Source organism: Wolffia australiana, chromosome 10 (genome assembly GCF_029677425.1).
Source record: "Wolffia australiana isolate 7733 chromosome 10, ASM2967742v1".
Taxonomy (NCBI): domain Eukaryota; kingdom Viridiplantae; phylum Streptophyta; class Magnoliopsida; order Alismatales; family Araceae; genus Wolffia; species Wolffia australiana.
This window is the reverse complement of record NC_135844.1, coordinates 13,330,001-13,341,056: the sequence shown is the minus strand read 5'-3', so window position 1 is coordinate 13,341,056 and position 11,056 is coordinate 13,330,001. Positions and strand designations below refer to the sequence as shown.

The window sequence follows — 11,056 nt, the reverse complement described above, 5'->3', positions numbered from 1 at the left end:
GTGGAACATAAGAACCTAGGGTAAACCTCCTTTCATTTCATTATTTCATCTTCATCACTGATATTTAGGTTAGATCCATCTCTTCCTTTCATTGCATGACTTTCCATAATACTTAGATCCTCTTAGGCATCTACTTATCACATTGATTCATCATCCCACCATCATTAAACTCTCATAAATATTTACATTATCTATTTTCCATAATAATTTTATGTTTACCTTATCATCCCATCATCTCTTTACTCCAACCTCCTTATATTTGTTTCTTATTTACTCCTTCACATCACTGTTTCCTATCAATTTAATCTCTCATATTAATATTCATAATACTTTTCCAAAAATTATCTACCATCGTCCTATCATCTTTCCCTACGGAATTCATCATTACTCATCATTCGCCTGCAATATTTCAGTGATTGATGGTTTTATAAAAAAATATTTATTAAACTCAAAGAACAAACAATGACATAATTAACAAATTTATATAGCACCCGCCATGACTAGTAAAAGGGAACTTTATTATATAAATCAAAAAAGTATACCATTTCTTTTACATGCATTAACAAAAAGGCAGCCTACTAATATTACTTGAAAATGCTCCAATAAGTCAGTTCCCTTGGTCCTGGTCAAGGTTAAGGCATCAATTTTATGGTAACCCATGAACACCTTCTCTACAATAAAAATTCATAATGTATTTGGTACGGAAACATTAATATGGATTAATTAAAATAATGTTTATATGATTTTTAAACTAATATTGTCTCGTATTGTGCAAATGTATTTTTAAATACATAAATCACGCCTTGAAACTGCTAAATTGAAGTCTACACTAGTTTTCTAAATCACCATAAACACATTATTTATGGCAAATTATCTATTTTTCTTTATTTTCCTGAAACTTACTAAAATAATATGATTTGTTTCTAAAATAATATTGATTTAATTTTGAATTAATTTTATTTAATATGATTTATTAATAAAAAAATATTGAATTACCCGTGATAGTTTCTCTTTCTACGGGCATCTTTCTGTGCAAAAGATAAACTTCATTGCATAATTTAAATGTCCATAATTCACCCCTGAGGTCCCTTTTGTCCATAATTTACCCCCAGAATCACTTTTTTTTTGTATTTGTTCTTTGCAATGGCGACAACCCAGCATTCTGTACTGGTTCTATGATGTTCAGTTCCTCATGTGAGATGTTAAAGTGATGGCTATAGAAGTTTTTCTTCGTATCTGATGGTGTCAAAGCTGGTGAAGAAGGACAGAAGAAAAATGATTATGTTACCCAACTGGGCAAGTAAAGAGACACCTTAGAAACGAATTATAAATTACTCCGTTATGAAGAAAAGTAATTCCTCCATTGCTCTGGCAAGTAAAGAAAAATAATTACTCTGTTGCTCTGTCACCCCCAGAAATTTAGAAAACTTTATATGAAAAAATAATTCCTTTTTCAAATCTAATAATTTCTTCCTCTATATTGGTAAAATATTTCTCACATATCTTACTCGCTTTTCCTTTCTCTTCTTAAATTCCTTAAAAATACATATTTTCCCCAAAATCATTGTCATTTTTCTTATTTTTGATACTTCAAAAGGATGAAAATTATGATTAGACTCTGTGATTATCATCCTATTTACAAACAAGTGACAATGATAATAACAGCCAAATCATCACCATCCTCTTTCAATTGAGAATGGATGTCATGACTACTATTCAAGATCAATGTATTGACGTAATTACAGACATAGAACATAGTCATACATTCATTGATGACTCATCATATTATGCTATCGATATTGACATCAACCACCATGACATTCTAGGCAAGTATTACAATTTGAAGAAATTATAACACAAATCATCAGAAAATGTAATATGAGTGGGCAGCTTGTGCAATCAATGGATTATTATAGTTCTTACTTATTACTTTATTTTTTCCATAAACTATATAGTAATTATATTTTAGATTATTAGGATAATTATTATTGTTTCCCTGCAAAAATAATCAGCAAAATTATCTAGTATTTTCAGTTATTTTTGTTCAACTATGCAATATCACATAATCTTCTAGTTCAACATCAAACATGACCATCATTACTTTTATAATGGTCTTAATTATTCTCCAGGTCGGGCTGTCAAAGTGTTCTCCTTTGGAATCACCATCATCATCATAGTTTTTAAATGGGTTAGGGATAACTGAATTGAAAGAGATGTAGATCTAAGAAATTCTGTATAATGGATATCTATGATGAATATTAATTAAATAAAGGATTTGAAATTAAACCAAGAAAAAAAAATATTTAGCTTACATGTTTGGAGAAAATTTGGACAATTATTATCAAGGACTTAGGAACAACACGATATTTAATTAAGATATAAAAATATGTGAGAATGAACAAGATAAGGATCACCATCATCAACATATTTGTAATAGGATTAGAGATAAACGAATTGAAAAGGATGTAGATTTAAGGAACACTAGGTGAATGATATTTCAGATGGATCATAAGTTAGGGATCTATGGATCAATATTTTTAATAAAACCAAGAAACAAATATATTTTGTTGACATGTTAGTAGAAAACTTGGACAATAATTATCTAGGATTTAGGGAACAACACAATATTTGATTAAAGTACAAAAATATTTGAGAATAAATAATATGAGGATTTTCTCAAATATAAAGATAACGAAGTCAATGGTATTTTTAATTAGGATAAGTGTGGGTTTCAAAAATAACCCGATTTCAGATAAGACTAGAAACTACGAGGGAATCCAAAAGATGTAGATTTTTCAATAAATCAGGGAACCGGAAAATTCCCAACAAAAATGATTAAGGGTAATAGGACAATGAGAGTGAATGAGGTGAAATAGGGTAAAAGTATTTATAATCATATCTAAGTATCATAAGGATAAGTTTTTCATGTTCAAGATGAAGATTTTGATGGAAATATATGTGGCCGACAAGCCAATCACACATTCCACATCTCGTTCCATATTCATTAATAGAACATATTCATTATAGTGCACGTGTGATGCGTACAATGAAGTCCATGAATACATGTTTGGACTTAGTGAATTATGATGAGATCGCAATACGGAGATCACTAGTCTTGAAGCATGTGTTCTAAACATTCCTATTCAAAGGATACGCGAGAAGGACATCAAAGTATCCGTATAGAATAGCACTATCTAACCTCACTCATATGATGAGTATGGCCAGTCCCCTAGCCATTAGTGTGGCGACACTAAGGATAGATAGTGGGTGCTCTTTAGTGGAAAGAGTTCACTGAATTGATCCGTACGAATCCCTGAATGGTATTATACTTAACTGTCAATCAAGTTGATTCACAACATGGTTGTGTAAGTGGTCCTTAGACTTGAGACACCAAAGACGTCTTGTGGACGGACGGTTGTACTTTGGCTATGGCCAACGAGTCTCTAATCATGGGATTCTAAATGGTCTTAGTTCGGGTGCATCAAGAAGTACACGAAGGCGATTGAGTGGTCAAGATGGGATCGTCCACCCTCGGTATAAGAGGTGACAGCTCAAGGAAGATGATGCGATGAAGTCCTTGGCCAAGGCAGTGAAAAATCAGAGAAGAGTTCTTCGATGATTTTTTAATGCATCAGTACTAACTCGGATGATCGATTAGGGTTTGACAGTTGACCATACCCTAAGTCGTCCAAGGAGCGTCAAGTGGATGAGGGATTATACATACACAGTAACTGTTGACGAACAGGTTCCATGAGTGAGTCGATACACACTCCTTTGTATCTTCTAGGACACGAGGTGTAGCTTGGCACCCCATGTGTCGGAGTCTCGACCTATCGATTGGGTTAAATCAATCTGACTTTAATTAATCTATATGATGGTATAGTTAATTAATTTGGAAGGCCAATAAAGGTTATTGGGCCGCTGGAGTCGTTAACTAGACCGATACATGGCCTAGAGGGTCACACGCAAATGGTCTTTTGGACGTTGGAAGATATACTTAAGTTTTGGGGGTTTTATGAAAAATAACCACTTAGTATAAATAGGGGAAGGCCCTGAATGAAATTCACCCAGGCCAGAATTGTTCAGGGGCCTTTCCCCTTCTTCTCCACTCTCCCCACACCCCCTCTCCATCCCTGATGTGATCAGGACGATGTAACGACGCCGACGGAGATAGAACGGGGCTCGTCTACGAGAAGGAGGAGATACGACGTGTCGAGGACCGCATGGATACATCTAGAGGCTGCACACTTGAGCAGCTCGACTCGTCTCGCTCCGGGATCGAAGAAATCATGAATGAGATTTGTGCAAAGGTACTTCGTTCAATGGTTTTTGTCGATGTCGTTCGATTCGCAAAAAGACTTTCGCTGCGCATCGTTTTGTTCTGTTCATCCAGATATAGGCCTCTAGAACCCAACAGATTTAAGTTACACTGTCATTGAAGTTGGCTGAATTATAGTTTTGATGACTGTTCAAATCTGAAAAAGACAGTTGGCCTGTTCGACTATCAGTGAACAAAGCTTGACTTCAAACAAGGCATGATCAACCAGCATAATAGTACCACATCATTTATAGCAGCTGAATTATAATAAGGGAACTTAGTTTTAATCTAAATCATGAAAAATGATTCAGCATATTCATTTTTCAGAAAATAACCAATATTTGACATTATTTGAAAGGACTAACACAATCAAATTTGACCTAAAATTTTCACTAAAAGGGAGCCTATAATGTCTTCTTAAAAACTCAGATCGAAGAAATTTATTTGGGAAGTAAAAAGGGTACGTATTACACCCATATATGTGACTTAAACAATTAAGTTAAATATCATATTACATTATAAGCTAGGGAATAACTTTCACTTGAAAGATGAAGGACCCAATGTCTATATATCTTGGACTATTTGAATAATTTTATGGTCAAATCAAGAAGAAAACCAGAAAAAATAGTTGACTTTATAAGTTCATACTATTTGGATTCATTTATCTATGATGTTATATTTTTAAAAATTAGTAGAACAACGTGAGGATAACACAGTTCAGTCAATAGGTGCAGGACAAATTTGTCTCATAGACTTCACTAGAGGGGATTTTTTTGTCCTGGGACGAAAAAATGTCCCATCTATGTCAGCACTCTATACTCTGGAGTAGGGTTGACAATGGAACAGGACAGAACGAGACTGAACGCAGTGTAATTCCAAGGTCAAGACGGATGACTGATGACGGAAAACGAAAGTACGGCCCTGGCTCAGACGTTTATGGGGGGAAGGGAAGCAGTTCAAAATTCTATAGCCCTGGCTCAGAAGTCGCCGGAGCAATCTTTAGGCGAGTAAGGCTGATAACGGAACAAGACAGACCGGATGGGATGGGCCTGAACGGAACTTAATTCCGAGGTCATGAAGGATGACTGATGATGGATCATCATCCATTCGTCAGCCAACTGTAGGTGGGAAGGGAAGCAGTTCAAACTTCTATAGCCCTAGCTCAGATGTCGCCGGAGCAATCTCTATTGAAGTAAGGCCAACAACGGAACAAGGCGGACGGGACGGGACAGGCCTGAACGGAACTTAATTCCGAGTTCATGACGGATGACTGACGACGGAAAAGGACAGTAAGGATGACAAATTGTCATCCGTTCATCAGCCAAACATTTTATGGTGGGAAGGGAAGCTGTTTAAAATTCTATAACCTGGCTCGGACATCGCCGGAGCAATCTCTAGGCCAGTTAGGCTGACAACGGAACAAGACGAATGGGATGGAACGGACCTGAACGGAACTTAATTCCGAGGCCATGATTGATGACTGACGACAGAAAAGGACAATAGAGATGATGATTCATCATCCGTTCATCAGCCAACCGTTATACAGCGGGAAGGGAAGCAGTTCAAAATTCTATAGCCCTGGCTCAGAAGTCGCCGGAGCAATCTCTAGGCGAGTAAGGCTGACAAATGAACAAGACGGACGGGACGGGACGGGCCTGAACAGAACTTAATTATCAGGTCACGACGGATGACAGACGAGGGGAAAGGACGGTACGGATGACGAATCGTCGTCCGTCCGCTAACCGTTTATGGCGGGAAGGGAAGCAGTTCAAATTTCTAAAGCCCTGGCTCAGACTTCGCCGGAGCGATCTCCAGCCGAGAAGACGGCGGCGAGGAAGCCAAATTTCTTCACAGTTGGTGGCTATGGACGTCGTCTCTTCTTCTCTCTGATCTTGCTTACCGAGAGGAAGGAGGTTGTAATCTACTCGCAGTTGCTTCTTCTTCGTTTTCTTTCTCACAATCCGCTTCATCTTCTTGTTCTTTATCTTCTTCCAAACCGTTCTTGATCACAGGGAGTACGGTGAAGATGGATTGGGCTGAGCAGAAGTGGAGGATCTCACCACCGCCGTCCAGGAACGGAGTAAAATCCTCTTTCCTTGATCAATTTCGAAATCTGGTTTTCTATTGGAAATTTTTTAAATTCCTGGAATTCGCAGGGGGATAGGTTTATTCCGGCGAGGAGCAGGATGAATCTTGATCAAGCGCGCTGTTCGCTGACGACAAAGTTATATACGGCGTTCTCCGCGTCTTCGAAGGTCTCAGACGTCTACGCCGATCTCTAACGCGCGCTTAAACAGATGGATTTTCTTCGGATTTCGCAGGAAGAGTACAAGAGAATCGTCGACCGGAGCTTGGATATGGATTCCGAAGGAAAGCCGTTCAGGATGCTCGTGTTCAATGACTCCTCAAAGAAGAGCGAGGATCGGTCCCTTCTCGTCGACGAGATGCTGCACGATGAGCATAATCGCTGCAAGAATCGCTTCCCCCGAATCCGTGGCGTCCCCAAGGTGGTTCTGCATCCCATTTTCTCGCACTCTTGCTGCATTTTCATCTCTCTTTCTGGTCGATTGAATCGTGATAGGACAGTCCATGATCGTGAAATTCGTTCTACATCCCATTATTCGTTGAGTTTTATACAAAAAGTTTAATCGGATGCCAAACTTTTGATTGATTAGAAATCGGCAGACCCTCTGCCGATTGTCTGTGGCCCCCAGCACTAGACCACCGGATTAGTATAGTTTGATCGATCGGGCTTCCCAAATTACAAATCGACGTGAGATTCTACGGATCAAATCACGACGATCCAATCAAATTCGTTGAGTTTCTCACAAAATTTTGAATTGGGTGCCAAAATTTTGGTTGATTTACAGTCGGCAGATAAAATTCTGGACGCGCCGTGCCTGGTGGATGACTTTTACATGAATGTCATGGATTGGAGTAGCACAAACATCATCGCCCTCGCCCTTGGGCGCAACCTCTATCTATGGAACGCCGGCGACGGTCAAGTAGAGGAGATGTTGACCACCGAAAGCGAAGAAAGGCAACCAACGAGCGTCTCCTGGTCAGCGGATGGGACAAGGCTGGCCGTCGGATTTGCCGACAGCACCGTCCAGATATGGGATCTGACCGTCCACCGCAAGGTCAGCGCTGGATGTTTCTTTTCTACTATATATGTCATGGGTTTTTTTTTTCCTTGGCTTTTGAGTGAAGAAATTTGATTTTATTCTTTGACAGGTGAGGGTGTTGACTGGGCATACGGAGAGGGTCAACAGCCTATCCTGGAACAGCAGCCTCCTCTCTTCTGGCAGCAGGGACTCCTACATCATCAACCACGACGGTAAAAGCCATAACAATCTCTCTTTAATCATCTGTTCGAAAATAATATCTATATATATATCTACCCATAATCTATTTATCTGTGTATGTACATATTTCTTGTCGACATCAGTGGATCTACTTATATCTATAGATTTTATTTTTAGAATATCTATTTCTTTGAATCTAACCTCCCGTTATACCTATATTAAAATATACATTACTCTCTGCATTTCCAATTTGGATTGTCTAGTAGGCAAATGTAGGCCTTTTATTCCCTCTATGACTCCTACCTGGCTCTATGTTTGTGTCTGAGGGTATATCTCTCAATGTCTGTCTATCTATCCATCTATCAGTCTATCTACCTCTCTACATATCGATCGGCTGACATCTCTGTCGATCTATCCCTCTATCTATCTATCTATCTATCTACCTCTCTATATATACATCTGTCTTACCGTCTCTCTGTCTATCTATTGATCGATCCATCCCTCTATCTGTCTACCTCTCTATATATAAATCTGTCTTACCGTCTCTCTGTCTGTCTATTGATCGATCCATCCCTCTATTTACCCACACATCCATCTATCTATCCCATTATATATTTATCCATCCGTCTATATCTCCCATCCCACTATCTGTTTATACATCCATCCATAAATCCCACTTGCTGTTATTACATCCATCTGTCTATCTATCCATCTATCCATGTATGTGTCTACCTATCTGTCTATCTCTCTGTCTCTATCTCTGTCTGTCAATTAATCTATCTATCCACATAGCTATTTATCTATATGTATGTCTTACCCTCCATCCATCTGTCTATTCAATCATCATTCTATCTATCTATCTATTTATCTAAATTTATATCTCTCCCTCCATCAATCTCTCCATTCACTCACCATTCTATCTATCTCTCTATCTACATATCTATTTTCTAACTTTATGTCTTTCCTTCTATTGATCTGTCCATCCACTCGTCACTCCATCTATCTATCTATCTATCTATCTGTCTGTCTGTCTGTCTGTCTGTCTGTCTGTCTGTCTGTTTGTCTTTCTGTCTGTCTATCTATCTATCTGTCTGTCTATCTATCTATCTATCTATCTACCAATCTATCTATCTATATGTCAATCTGTATGTCTATCTGTCTTTCTATCTATCTGTCTGTCTGTCTCTCTGTCTGTCTGTCTATCTGTCTATCTATCTATCTATCTATCTATCTATCTATCTCTCTATCTCTCTATCTATCTGTCTGTCTGTCTGTCTATCTGTCTATCTATCTATCTATCTATCTATCTATCCATCTATCTATATATATATCTATCTATCTATTTGTCTGTCTGTCTGTCTATCTATCTGTCTATCTATCTATATATCTATCTTTTTCTTTTAACGCAATTTCATTGATATAAACGTGATAGTACATTGTTTATGTTTGCCCTTTGGGCAAAAAGACACCATTTACATAAGATTTCTGGGTAGGGTCTGTTGACTTGAATATTCTGCAATTGCTTTCCTGTTTTTGCTCAACTTTGCAGATTTTTAACCAACTCAGGAGATGAACGGTACTTCCTTTCTCCTCAATGCCAATAAATCCTTATGTCATCCTCCACTGTATTTAGTTATCTGTAATTGTCTTCTGTTGATGTTGTGTCTGTCCCCATGTCTTCTTTTTGTATAGCTCTTCATTTAGCTTTAATTCTTCCCCCTGTCTTGCTCGCCACATTACAATTTGAAGATAGCACATATGTCTATCCCGCATTCTTCATGCCGTCTTCCATCTCTGCCTGAATTTATCTTATGTTGATGTTCCTTCTGTCACCATCTCTTCTCTTGTTTCTCTCTTCATCTCGATTTAATTCTTCCTCCATCTCTTCCTCGTCACATTACAATCCAGCTAGTATGGATGTCTTTGCCGCATTCTTTATGTCGTCTCCCAATGTATTCAATTATCTGCATCATAATTACAAACTTGTGAAATAAAGAGGTATCTTACGCAGATGTGGACACATTATTCACAAGTCCTTTTGCAAAGTTTGACTAGGTTTATGATATTAGTTCATGCCATTAAGTAATTTACCGAATAATAGATATATGAATTAAAAAAACAGAATAGATCCATAGTTCCACCTATGCTCTCTCAGGTAGAGGCCTGTATTTTGCCAACCAATTGCTAGAGCATGATTTGAGTCAAACAAAAACTCATTTTGTACTCCTGTTCCCCCAACTTCAGTTCCAAAAACCAACGTCACTGAAGAAGGTTAGCGTATATCTTTGATGAATAACTTGGAATCTTGTTGATACTAATGAGAAGACCTTTGGCACCTTGAATAGCAGTATTTTTTACTTTCTTGTGTGTGTAAGCTCCTTCTCCCTGGTAATAGCAGTTTTATGGTATTTCTTTCATTTTTGGTTTTTCCTTTTCTTTCTTTTTTTCTTTTCTTTGCGCCATACTTCTGTGCTCCTTTCCTCAGAGATAGCTTCATCACTCACTTTCTTGCTTTCTTCATTTGTACTCCATTCCTTGGCGATGGTCCCCCATTTAACTTTGATAGGCTCCTCCCAGTTTTCATCTCTGATTTTGGTTCCCTCGTTCGTAGACTATTGTTCTGCTTACATCCGTCATTGGTCCAAGCTTACACCATGGGTTACCTTTGACGCAGATCATGCTCTAATTCCTTGAATGACTAGTACCTGCCACTCCCAGATTAAACATAGAAGACCATAGTTCCTATCTTGTTTCCTCTGCAATTTATCGCTAACGATCTAAAATGATAATGTCATTGAAACATGATATAGAGTAAAGGGATGGCAAATGATAGTTTTGAAAATTTTTGATGTTAACTAAAAATCTGCTATTGAAATGGATATATTTGGATGTGTAAATGGATGGAGGCAGTGTGAGCATCGATCAATCACGTTAAAGAAAGGTTGAAGAAAACTTTTTTTTTTAAAAGAAACTTTGTAAAAGGAAATATTTCACCTGATATTCTTTAAAGCTATTGATTTCCATCTTCGTGCATTTTCTTGGTTGCTCTGATTCCTCCTCGTATCACTTGTGATAGTTCTTCTATTCCTTGGTATCTCAAATTTTGTTTTGCCAGCTGCTAGATGAACGTGCTTTCTATCCATTCCATGTGGGGGATGCCTCTTATCTTCATAGCTGATTGGCCACACCACCCCAGCAGTCCCCAATTCTCGACCTGTCACATAATATGCTCCTTATGGAAGTTAGGAAATATCTCTGAAACCTTGCATGGGTAGAACATCATGCGTGGCTAGCTGAATTCAAAGATTTCAGAATGATTACGGCAGTCAAAATATTTATAGTTCATGTTCTTCATTTGGAAATAATGTTTTCTTAAAAAATGAATAATTAATTGTAACCTATAAGCAACAGATATTATATGATGCTTGAATTT

The 11,056-nt window shown here is 37.8% G+C and overlaps 1 protein-coding gene across 1 annotated transcript in view; it reads left to right on the top strand.

Moving 5' to 3' along the window:
• Positions 1-7,245: 7,245 nt before the first annotated feature.
• The window catches only part of LOC144708295 (cell division cycle 20.5, cofactor of APC complex-like), a 7,369-nt gene continuing 3,558 nt past the window's right edge, over positions 7,246-11,056 (top strand). Inside the window, exons 1-2 of the mRNA XM_078581542.1 lie at positions 7,246-7,458; positions 7,553-7,655. Coding sequence (XP_078437668.1) covers positions 7,246-7,458; positions 7,553-7,655 — 316 coding nt within the window. The remainder of the gene's footprint in view (positions 7,459-7,552; positions 7,656-11,056) is intronic.